Source organism: Henningerozyma blattae, chromosome 1 (assembly GCF_000315915.1).
Source record: "Henningerozyma blattae CBS 6284 chromosome 1, complete genome".
Classification (NCBI taxonomy): domain Eukaryota; kingdom Fungi; phylum Ascomycota; class Saccharomycetes; order Saccharomycetales; family Saccharomycetaceae; genus Henningerozyma; species Henningerozyma blattae.
Window position 1 is genome coordinate 283,567 of NC_020185.1, and position 11,302 is coordinate 294,868.

At 33.3% G+C, this 11,302-nt stretch overlaps 1 protein-coding gene across 1 annotated transcript; it reads right to left on the bottom strand.

The window, feature by feature from the left end:
* Nucleotides 1-5,516: 5,516 nt before the first annotated feature.
* On the bottom strand, nucleotides 5,517-7,226 carry TBLA0A01240 (sugar porter family MFS transporter; the record flags this gene model as incomplete). Its single annotated transcript, XM_004177394.1, has 1 exon — nucleotides 5,517-7,226. The coding sequence occupies one exon, from the start codon at nucleotides 7,224-7,226 to the stop codon at nucleotides 5,517-5,519; it is 1,710 nt and encodes a 569-aa protein (XP_004177442.1).
* Between the last annotated feature and the right edge of the window lie 4,076 nt (nucleotides 7,227-11,302).

Here is an 11,302-nt window from a genome sequence, read left to right on the forward strand (position 1 = left end):
TCAACTAGTGTCTTGTCATGGCTCATTTGGAGCCAAGACAAACATTAAGATCCAAAATTCCTATAATTCCAGCGTATCTTATTTTCTAGGCACAGTTTTGATATTTTTTATTCATTCAAAACAAAAACTAGTTTTTTGTTGTTTATAATGTATTTTCATTAAATTACTTACACCGCAATACCCTCTGGAATGGAGCTAGTTATAACTGTTTTTGTTAACAGATAAACTATTATAACTCATACTTGTAAACTTAACAGGCTTAAAAGATAATTGTATAATTCAATGATCCTATAGTTTTCATAGTCTTTAGTAAAAGCCCTTCATAAGTCAAGACATAAATCTGAATTATGTATTCCAAACCTCTTATCTAATTCTTAGGAGGAATTTTTTTGTTCATTCGACCTTGAATAAAAGTATAACCTGTATTACCTGAATAGAGTCTAGCTATCAGTATCAATATTATTAAACAGGTACTTCAGCAAACAATTGGGTCACAGTATCAATTTAAAGAATTTTATGATAGCATAGTAATTAAAATTCGATGGTGAAATAAATTTAGGAAAAAAAAGTTCTTTTGAAAACACTAGGCCATGTGTTATTTACCTGACTACATTTTTTTATTGAATGCTAGCAAGATTTTATGTTAATATTTTGTTACCAACTTTTTGAGCACGGTCTATTAATATCTATCTGCTCTTTGAAAGGTTCTTAGGCCATATATAAATGCCAAAATGTCATGGTAAGTACAGTATATAGGCCAAGTAAAAGATAGTTGAATCTATAACCTATCTTAAACAGTTTTTTTTACCTGTATTTTCCACTCAAACCTATTAGGTAGTTGTAAAGCAAAGTAACTCTAATGTTTTATAGTTTGAAGAAATTATATTATAAAAGAACTAATGTTCTTAACAAGTAATATATTTTGGAAGCTGTGGGTTAGTAGTAGATTCTTTCATGAGATGGCGAATGATTGTCTATGATAGTAATTTACTATTTAAAAATCTTCCTAATTTTCTAAGTACGATTAAAATATATAAATAAATATGCAACATTAAATTGGACAGAAAGTTTATTATCTCTTCATGTATAAAAGACGCATGTGGTTTGGATTTTTAGTTATTTCAATTAAATTAATTTCTAGAAATATAACAATTATAAGTGTATTTTTATTTTTAAAATAACTACTAAGCTGTTAATCTTTAAGTATACAAAACTACGAAAATACAAACTAAAGAAAAAAATACTAAACAAATTATTTTGTTAACTATTGTATTTTCGTATTATTGACTATCTATAACAAGTTGAAGATAAACAAAAATTTAAGCAAATAAACATAAATACAATACAAGCAAGTATATTAAGTTGAACCAAATTTAATACAGTTCCAGAAAATTTTCAAGATTGCAAGATTATTAGAGTTGATCAGAACGTAGTAATAGTTTGCAGTGTGTAGTGACTCTTAATATGCTGTTTTAATTTTGCAGTATGATCTCAAATTTAACTATAACAATATTAGTAAGTATAGGATCATATAACTGCGATTCATGAGACGTTCTAAGGATACTGCATATAAAACATGGTAGATATCAAAATAATAAATATGAATGCTCATATTAATAGTAAAAGTTCCTAGTAGGTTCAGATTCTGTAAACTTGGCTGTCCTCATAGTGCTTAATATAATTAAGGAAAGTACTTGAATAGGTTAGTGACAAAACATACGGGCAAAACAAATATCTATAAGTTGGGTAAATAGAGAAATAATTCATTTTTACGATAACTGTATACCCACAGTTTTGTAAAGATGTTAATGACCAGCGGTCGAACTGTTCAAAATATTGTTGCTCATAGTTTAATTCTTAGTTAAGTAATCTGTTTGAATAATTATTATATTATTATTATAAAAAATCTCCTTGCTTCTTTCGAAAGGGAATATATAATATATACAGGATATACAATGAACAGTTATAAACTTTTGGGATATTTTCGTGGTAATTTATACTCCAAAAAATGGACAGATCCACCATCAACGAATTGATGATCTGATATTAAAATAGAACCTATCGCATCCTAATACCTTCTTAATATCACCACTTGGGTATTTTTAGTAGTGAGGCCACTTATGCTTAATGCATGTTGGATTATTAATTATATTAAGTTGTTATTAGTTGTTGTATAAAGCCACAATTACGACTAAATCCATGCTTTATTAGCTATTAACACAAACCCACGACTTATGACACATAATGCCACAGATCTGACAGTTAAATATGTTTTTGTTGAAGCTATATAATCGGGATTTCTTCCTAGATATTTAATATAAGCTTCGTGGATACTTATTGCAGTTCCTTCGTTAGAGTAATAACCACCTTGTTCAGAAAATTCTGAGGCTATTTTACTGCAAAAAAGTCAATTTCAGAAGGTAGGAAGCAAGGGTACTTTCAAACTTAGCAATTTTCATTTTGTTTTTACAGCATTTATAGATAAGGGTATTCTAACATAAGTTTTAGTTTCAGAGTGTCAGTTATTAGCTTTATTGTGTTGGCCACTTTCAAAATTTTAACCAAACTATGCTACTAGTTGAATAGTTTGTCTTTGCATTTGGTCAAAGTGAGATTCTGTTTTAGGCTGTCAAATTTCTGCTTCATGTTTGCTATTTTTTATATGTTGAACTCTGAATAGTTCTTGAATTTGCATAAAATTCCTTGGTAAGGATAGTAAAATGAAGTAAACTTAAAAGTCCTCAAACTGTTGTAACAAGCATATTCCTACCAAAATACGACAAAGATGAATTACTAGTAGATCTTTTTTATGAGATACTATCATATATATTTTTTTTAATTTACCAAAATTATACTGGGTCAAAAAATCGACTAGCCGCCAAAGCCTGACTTCATTACCTTGAACTCTCTTTTCAGTTTGATACATCCGTGCACCGATGCTTTGGCCCTTCTCCATGATTTTTATTTTTATTTTTTTTCAAATGTTTGGTATTGACCCAGTTACTATTGCCTTACGTCCCCTAATGAGGGAAAAGCTGACTGCTGTTAGCAACTTTATGGGTGCTTAGTACATAAAACAAGTAACCATACGATGTGGTGATAGGAGTCATTGCTAACTCTTTAATTATACGGATATCAAGCTTCGGACTGGGGTTATGGGTGGCAATATGACCAGATGGTAGCAATATGTTGGCATATAATACTACTTAGCTTGTTTTCGCACGAGGTCTTAATTTAACAGACAGTATATAATTCGCATATCTAATCAAAATAACACATGTTGAAACTTTAAACTGTAAATTTTTAGGTAAGTAGATACAAGCAATGCCTGACAATCGTTTAAAAGATGCAGGCCAACTCTATTTGCAATAGTAGCATATGGGAAATCTGTATTAGCTATATGGAAGGGTTAGACACCATTTGACATATAGATACACCCAACTCTTGGTAAACTTTGTGTTGTGGTATATACGGAAACAAAATAAATTAGTCTCGAATTAGAATTTTAGAGTTTGTCCTTCAGATTCAAATGCAGCTAGCTTAAAGGAACCTTTCTTGTTCATTAACGTAAATACTCAGTGAAACCGAGTGGTTATTTATCTCCTTAAAGACTTTGACAACAACGGTCCGTACAAATCTGATGAGACCTTGTGATTAGAAGAGGCTGGCTGGCTTAATTATCAATATTACAATGAAAGGCTATTTAAGTGCCAGGTAAAAGCTTACAAGGGCGTAGCTTTTTCAGCTAAGTCAGAATTAAAAAATAGTCTCGCTGATAGGTAGGCCTGGTCCTTTGGCTTTCCCATTTACTGAAGAAAATAGCTTTTTGCATTATAAAAGTAATATATACAATACAGTTCAGTTTTTAGTAATATTTTGTTAATTTAGTACTAATCCCAGTCTTTAAATTGACATGATGATTCTATATTTATACAAAAGTTAAGATCGTATTTATAAAAGCAATTAACAGCTGGAAATTTACAATGACAAATGCCACTATCATTGGATATAGGGCGTATTATAACACGAATTGTATCTGCTGTCCACGTAGACATCTTATTTTGTAACCAATGAGCCTCAATTTTACGATAATATTTGTCAGCTTTAAACCTCAAATCCTAAGCACTGAAGATGTTATAGATGCCAAAAGCAACTCTCACCCAACCAAATACTTCCTTTTTAGAAATAGAGATCATCATGCTATTAAATAATGTGACACCTTATGGAAGGGCTCCAAAGTTAGAATGGTTCACAAAATACGTAATATTCGTGACGTTAAAATCATAGATTGTATTCATTCAAATTTTGATAATGAAAGAACAATCAATTATTGTAGATTATGTGGGAGCACTACAGCTATAATATACGATTTTTTCTGACTTATAGCATTTGTCATGACCAGGGTGTAGTTCCCGCGCCCTATAACTGACTAAATTCGAGCAAATTATTTACCATTTCTTCGATTGACACATGAACTCTTTGCATTATACTCCATAGCTTTGATAATTAATGTGAATGGTGGGATCTATTTTCGAGATCTATCGTATTATACCTTTTGGTACACCTACCTATGGTAACCAATATTTGAAATGACACCTGTATGACAACATAACTTTGTGGAAAATATTCTACTTGATAGAAAATCTTTTATATAAGCGTAAAATATTATGTGTTAAAGTGCTGCTTTTATAAAATCAATATTGCTTGACGTTCAAATTGTAATCTTTTAACAAAGCCGTACAGTTTTTTATTTACTATTTAGACATATAAGCACAGATATGAAAGTATATTATGCCTTAAAATTTCTACGGTAATTGTTATACACGTAGAACGTACAATATAACTCTGTGGTACTCGACTTATATAAAAGATTAACATAGCACCTATTAGCATTCAGTTTAGCAGTAAGTTAGGGTGTTTTTTTCTTATCAAATATTAATAACCTAGTTATATCCTTCTAAATACATTCAAATCTCGATAGCTTTCAAATATCTAAACAATTCCATGAAATTACTTCCAATTTATTTACAAACTAGGGTAAATTGTATAAAAAACATCATTCGACGAGTGATGACAACTAATACTTAACACTTATCCTGAAGTTGCTGATATTAACTTAACTTCTCAAAGTTAAAAGCCTACAGGCTTTTCTGAATGGTAAACGAAAAGGAAGGAGTATTAACAGTAAAAAAATATTTGTATTAGATTTTATAAATTCTACAAAATAATATAAATTGTGTTAAATATAGGGAAATCCAAACAAAATATTGGTACATTGGAAAACACACCAGCAAATTGTTGCGGAGGGAATTAAAAGATCATTAAGTTGGGGCATTAGACATAAAAGATTAGGGTAGCCACTCGTGTGACGTAAAAACGTAAAAATTGAGAGAGATTGAATAAATTAAGAATTAGTAATTAAAAGCATGTTGGGAGACATAGTAGCAAATTAGGAATACGAATAGTAGTAAGTCAAAAAAAAAAATTAAACAAAATTGAAGTTTGTCTTGTTAGGCTTATTTACCAAACATCTTCTTCCATGCAGGAGTGTCATCATTGGCCATAGCAGCAACATCGTAGTCAGCGCTTCTTTCAGATGGTGGGACCCAGGCAGCAGACTTCCATGGCAAGACACCTTCTTCCCACATAACGTTGACATCTTCTAAAACTAAACCTTTAGTTTCTGGAACAAAGAAAAAGACGTAGAACCAGGCAAAGACTAAACAGCCCAAGAAGACATAACCGTAGTAAAAGTTAATAGCACCAGTAATAAATGGAGTGAAGAAACCAATACAGAAGTTCCACATTTGGTTGGAGACAGTAGCTAAAGCCATACCCTTGGCCTTAACCTTCAATGGGAAAGATTCAGAAATAATAACAAATGGAACTGGGGCCCAAGAGACAGCAAAACAGAAAATGAAGAAACAGGAGAAACAAATCATACAGTTACCGGCACCTTGAGAAGTGACACCACCGTTCTTACCCTTTGGCCATAATCTGGCGACACCAACAGAGGCGAAGACAACCATACAACAGGTCATACCAGCGGCACCCCATAATAAACATGTTCTTCTACCAAATCTATCAACTAAGTACAAGGCAACAAAAGTAGAGAAGAAATTAACAACACCGAAAACAATAGCGGTTTCATAACCATCTTCCAAACCAACAGCCTTGAAAATCAAAGTACCATAGTAGAAGAAATAGTTAGCACCAGTCAATTGTTGCAAAGCTAATAGCATAATACCGTTGATAACTCTTGGTAGAATCTTGTGTTGAGTATCCAATAAATCACCCCAGGTAGCTTCACCCTCGGCTCTTTCTTTGTCAATAGCGGCTTGGATTTCATCGGCTTCCATAATAACAGCTGGATCATCTGGAGAAACTTTGTTGGACTTGGCAATGGAGCGCTTGGCATCTTCATATCTACCTTTTTCGATCAAGAATCTTGGAGATTCTGGGACAAACAACATGGCACCGACTAAAAACAAACACCAGGCAAATTGCAAACCTAGTGGAACTCTCCATTGGGTAGAGTCATCATATCTCTTAGTACCATAATTAGCACAGTAACCTAAGAAAATACCCATAGTAATCATAAGTTGGTAACAGGAGACCATAGCACCTCTTAAGTGCTTTGGAGAAACTTCGGAAATCAACATTGGGGATGAGATGGCAATGATACCACAACCTAAACCAGCAACAATTCTACCAATCATGTATTGGTACCAGGCTTTTACAGAGGCGATTTGAATAACAGTACCGACAATGAAAATGATGGAAGCAACGATAATAGCAATACGACGACCGTACATATCACCTAAACGACCTAAGAAGAAACAACCGATGGCTTGACCGATGTTGAACATGGAAGTCAACAAACCAGTTCTAACCTTGGACAAATAACGCTTACCAGAGCCACTGGTAGAACCAAATCTAGCTAAGAAATCAGTGTGAGATTCGAAACCACCAATGGTACCAGAATCCCAACCGGAAATATAACCACCGAAGGCGACCATGACACACATGATACAGACGGAAAGGTATGCAGATGCGGGTTTCTTAGGAATATCAATAGCTGGTTCTGGGACTTCACTGTCTTCTTCGCTGTAGTCTTGCTTTAGCTCTTCTGCATCTTTGCCAGAGCTAATGGAGTGGACGTCAGTGATGTCGGCAGGAGTATAGGAGCCCTCAATTTCTGTGTGTTGGGAGGCCACGTCAGTCATGTTGAAGTTATATAATTAGTTGTGTTGCAATAGCAGGCTAGGTAGCTGTGTAGACTAATGAAGTATTCAAAGAGTAGAATCCAAATGTTTCAGCGAGTTGAAAATGTGCTCAAAAGAGTGCAGTGTTATTGCTGATGATTTATTGGAGTGAATGTGAGACAAGAAACAAGAGAGGTTCAACACAAGTTGGTGGATTACATCGTCCTTATATATCTATTTTTTTTCTTAACCTTTTCTTTATCAAGTGACTCGACTGAGAATTAAAAAGTTGTTTTCAAATATTTGTTTCTCCTTCATTAATTACCACCATGCAATTCGTGTTTAGTTGTATTTGACATGTACCCAAATGCAGTGCTCTTATTGTTCTTAGTACATCTACACTTGCCACTGTAAGACAACTGCCAGACAACAATATGTAAATAAACGGGGTAATCTACGTGGGATATTGTCCTTGAGTGCAGTGTATCTATCTTAAAATCTGGAGTAAGCTAGGTTCCTAAGAGGGGAGTTTATGGATAGTTGCCCACTCATCTACGCCAAGATAGTGTCAAGATTTCACTCATAAATGTCTAGTTAATGCCTCGTAGAAAAATTGTATGCAAAACATATCATACGAAACATGATACAGAACAAGAAGGCTACCGGACCTCTTATCTCCAGCTTTTTCCTACGCATTCTTCTGTGTCGCAAATATCCAAAGTCCATGTATATTTGGGGCAAATGAAATATTTAGAACTATGGGTAGTGATGGTAATAGATCAGGTTACACTGCTGCTGCTTCTTCCTATGGAGAAGAGCTCTAGTTACAAAACACAGTAGCAAAAGCACTACCAAATATAGGGAGAACTGGTATAGTCGCCACGTTCGATACGCATACCGGTAACTAACTCCGTGCCCCTGCACAAGTATAGTCATCCATGTAGCCGTAATTCAATCCTTTCTTTTTTCCCTCCTTCTTTCTTATTATACAGTTGACAAGCAAAACAGGTCTTCAATAGGCAATACCTGGAGAAAAGTAGGCTATTTTAATCTGGTATGTTAAAAAGTGTATTACACTGGAGAGGACATAGAACAGCCACATTCACCTTTGCACGTCATTTCTTCGCTATACATTTCTCCATAATGTACAATAACAAAGAAGCAACGACAGTAGTGTAGACAACTGGCCCCAGAATTGAGTGCAGACCTTAGTTTCCATAGTTTACTTTTTGTAGTTTCTTTTTATTTGTGAACGACTATATGCAACCTCAATAACTTAACACAGAGATATTTGTACTAGAAAAGTTGTACATTAAACCTCCGTAAAGTTTTAATATTCTCTTTACACAGAGTTCTCACAGTACTGCATTAATATTCTGTCTCTGGTATTTTTAGAAAGTAGAAAAGAAGAAAGCTAGGAAATTGCCTGTTTCGGAGAATCCCGGAATGAAGGCTTCTGGAATTTCCTCTTGGAGAATGTTCTCACCTACCTAAAATGGCTCACCAAACCACCGTAGCAAAACAAATAGCGGGGAGTATTTCTGAAATTACAAAATAAGTTTTTCCGATGTCCATTGTCGGTTTTTTTGCATGCCAGAAAATCAGAGTCCTTCGGCTTAATTTTCCCCAGGTTTTTCCATATTTTTCTGTTGTTCAGACGAATCTTACCATAGAGTGACCAGCCATAGTAAAGGTTGATGCGGGGTGCCTAATACTATTCGTAAGCTACTAACCTGGAGTAATTAGAAAACAGTTTCGGATAATTACTGTATACTGAAAGTATAGTTTCTATTCAACGATTGTACCAAGACAATTTACAGAGACATCACTGTACCATTCAAAAATTTCCGAACATCTAATATTGGAACAAATAGACAAAAATAGAGAGATAAATACGGATTAACTTGTATAGGGAAACTATCTTTAGTATCTGGAGAAATTATTGTTATTCTGACTTCTTAGTTCAATATTCCCACCCTTTCTACAAAAAGTACCACATAAAGTAGTCCCACACAGTTTAGTGTTTCTATGGAAATATTGTAGCAATTAATAAACCTAATATTAGTATTGGCAAAAAATATTAGCAAGAATTCCAAGCAGAGCTCCTTCAATTATAGCCAAGTTGTATTATATCTTGGCAATTGGACTCCTAGATTTTCCAATTTGTATCCTAAAATATCGACAGAAGTCTATAGATCGATAAATTGAGAAACAAATGAAGCCTTATTCGTAATTTTACTTGAAGAAAGGAAAGACCAAACATAAGTAGCAAGCTTTCCATAAAATATTTCTTGTTGTACCTTTTAGTATTATGGCAAGAAAAAGAAAAAATTTTAAGCCACCTGAAATATTGCAGTATTAAGAAAAGGTAATAGTTGAAACTAGACAAAGACAAGATGTAGCACTTCAATATTGTCAAACACAATCACGTATTTGTTTTTATGGTGATAATAATTGTTGGTACCATTTTTTCTTTCTTATAGTTGATCATCTTATCATTATGCCTTTTACTGACGCGTCTGATTTAATATGAACAATCAAAAAAATTATATCTAAGAGTTAAAATTCTTTGAAAAGTACTACTTTATAGAAAAAATGTTCAAAAAAACAAAGAAAATACAATTATCTGATGGAAAAATTGGAATTCAAATTATTTATTTTCAGACATCATCCTTGCAGACATCACTTTTGCAGACTCTAAGTTTTCTTCTGAATCTCTCAATCTAAATCTTTTCACAGCTTTCATATTTTTCCATTTGGACATTCTTCATAATAGGAAAACTATCCCTTAAAATGAAGATTTAAATATGTGTAAAATATTCCGAGGTAGTTATTACTCCAACAGGAAATATCCATAGTGGAGCTATTTCCTAAAAGGATAATAATTTCGGAGAAGCATGCCCCGAAACAATCCTAATATAGCAACCATATATCTTGGCTTATAAATGTTCGTAATAATAGTAATATGTACTCTACTGTATTAAATTGTTCTATCCATTGGGATAATAAGATATTCAGCTTAGCATTATTACTAAAAAAGGGCGATAGACGAAACATTGTTGATAGCCAAGAGTAAGTAAGCTTTAATAAAATCCACTGAATAAAACATGTTAACAAACAACTATGAATACTTATTCGAGACACTCCTGTGACATATTTCCAAAGTCAGATATTAAACATTACACGTTTGTATCCTACGCAACTTCTTCCTTTGTCAAATTTCCTTAGTATTGGTGGCTGCTACCTCCTTGGAACTTCACTACTCCATCGATAGAAAAATTTTGTATGAAGGAATTCTACTTTGCCGTCTGTAGAATCTAGCTTATTGGTAGCGGGGAGTTTTGTTTAGTATCCTCAGGTTTCTGATAGTTACAGAGAATAATCACCTACTATCACTACCACATTTTTACTATTTTGATATTTAGAGCATCTACTATAAGGAACTTAAACAAATTAGTGTAGAGTATAATGAGAAGAATATTTCGTGGATTTGATACTAAAATAGCTTGAGTTATTTTTTTGTGTGGAGGTAGTATGACGGCATTTAACAATATTTGCTTAGAAAGCTTTGTATTTACATTAAAAAATGTCAAAAATAATATAGAACTTTAATATCCCCGTATTCACAAACAGTACAACTGCAAAAGAATCCTAATAGTTTTATTATTGAACTCTTAAAACCCACATTGTAAAATGTGGAGGCAAATCAGCCGCTCTACTAATAAGAATTAACTAAGTAATAATTCAAGTTCCTTGTTTCCAAAAATATTATGGCTTGATTAGGCATCCTGTAACAAATTATTCTTCGAGTTAGATTACAAGGGAATAAAGTAGGCCGAATAAAAAATATTTGATAAAGTAAAGGTTAAGAAAAAAATAGATATATAAGGACGATGTAATCCACCAACTTGTGTTGAACCTCTCTTGTTTCTTGTCTCACATTCACTCCAATAAATCATCAGCAATAACACTGCACTCTTTTGAGCACTATTTTCAACTCGCTGAAACATTTGGATTCTACTCTTTGAATACTTCATTAGTCTACACAGCTACCTAGCCTGCTATTGCAACACAACTAATTATATAACTTCAACATG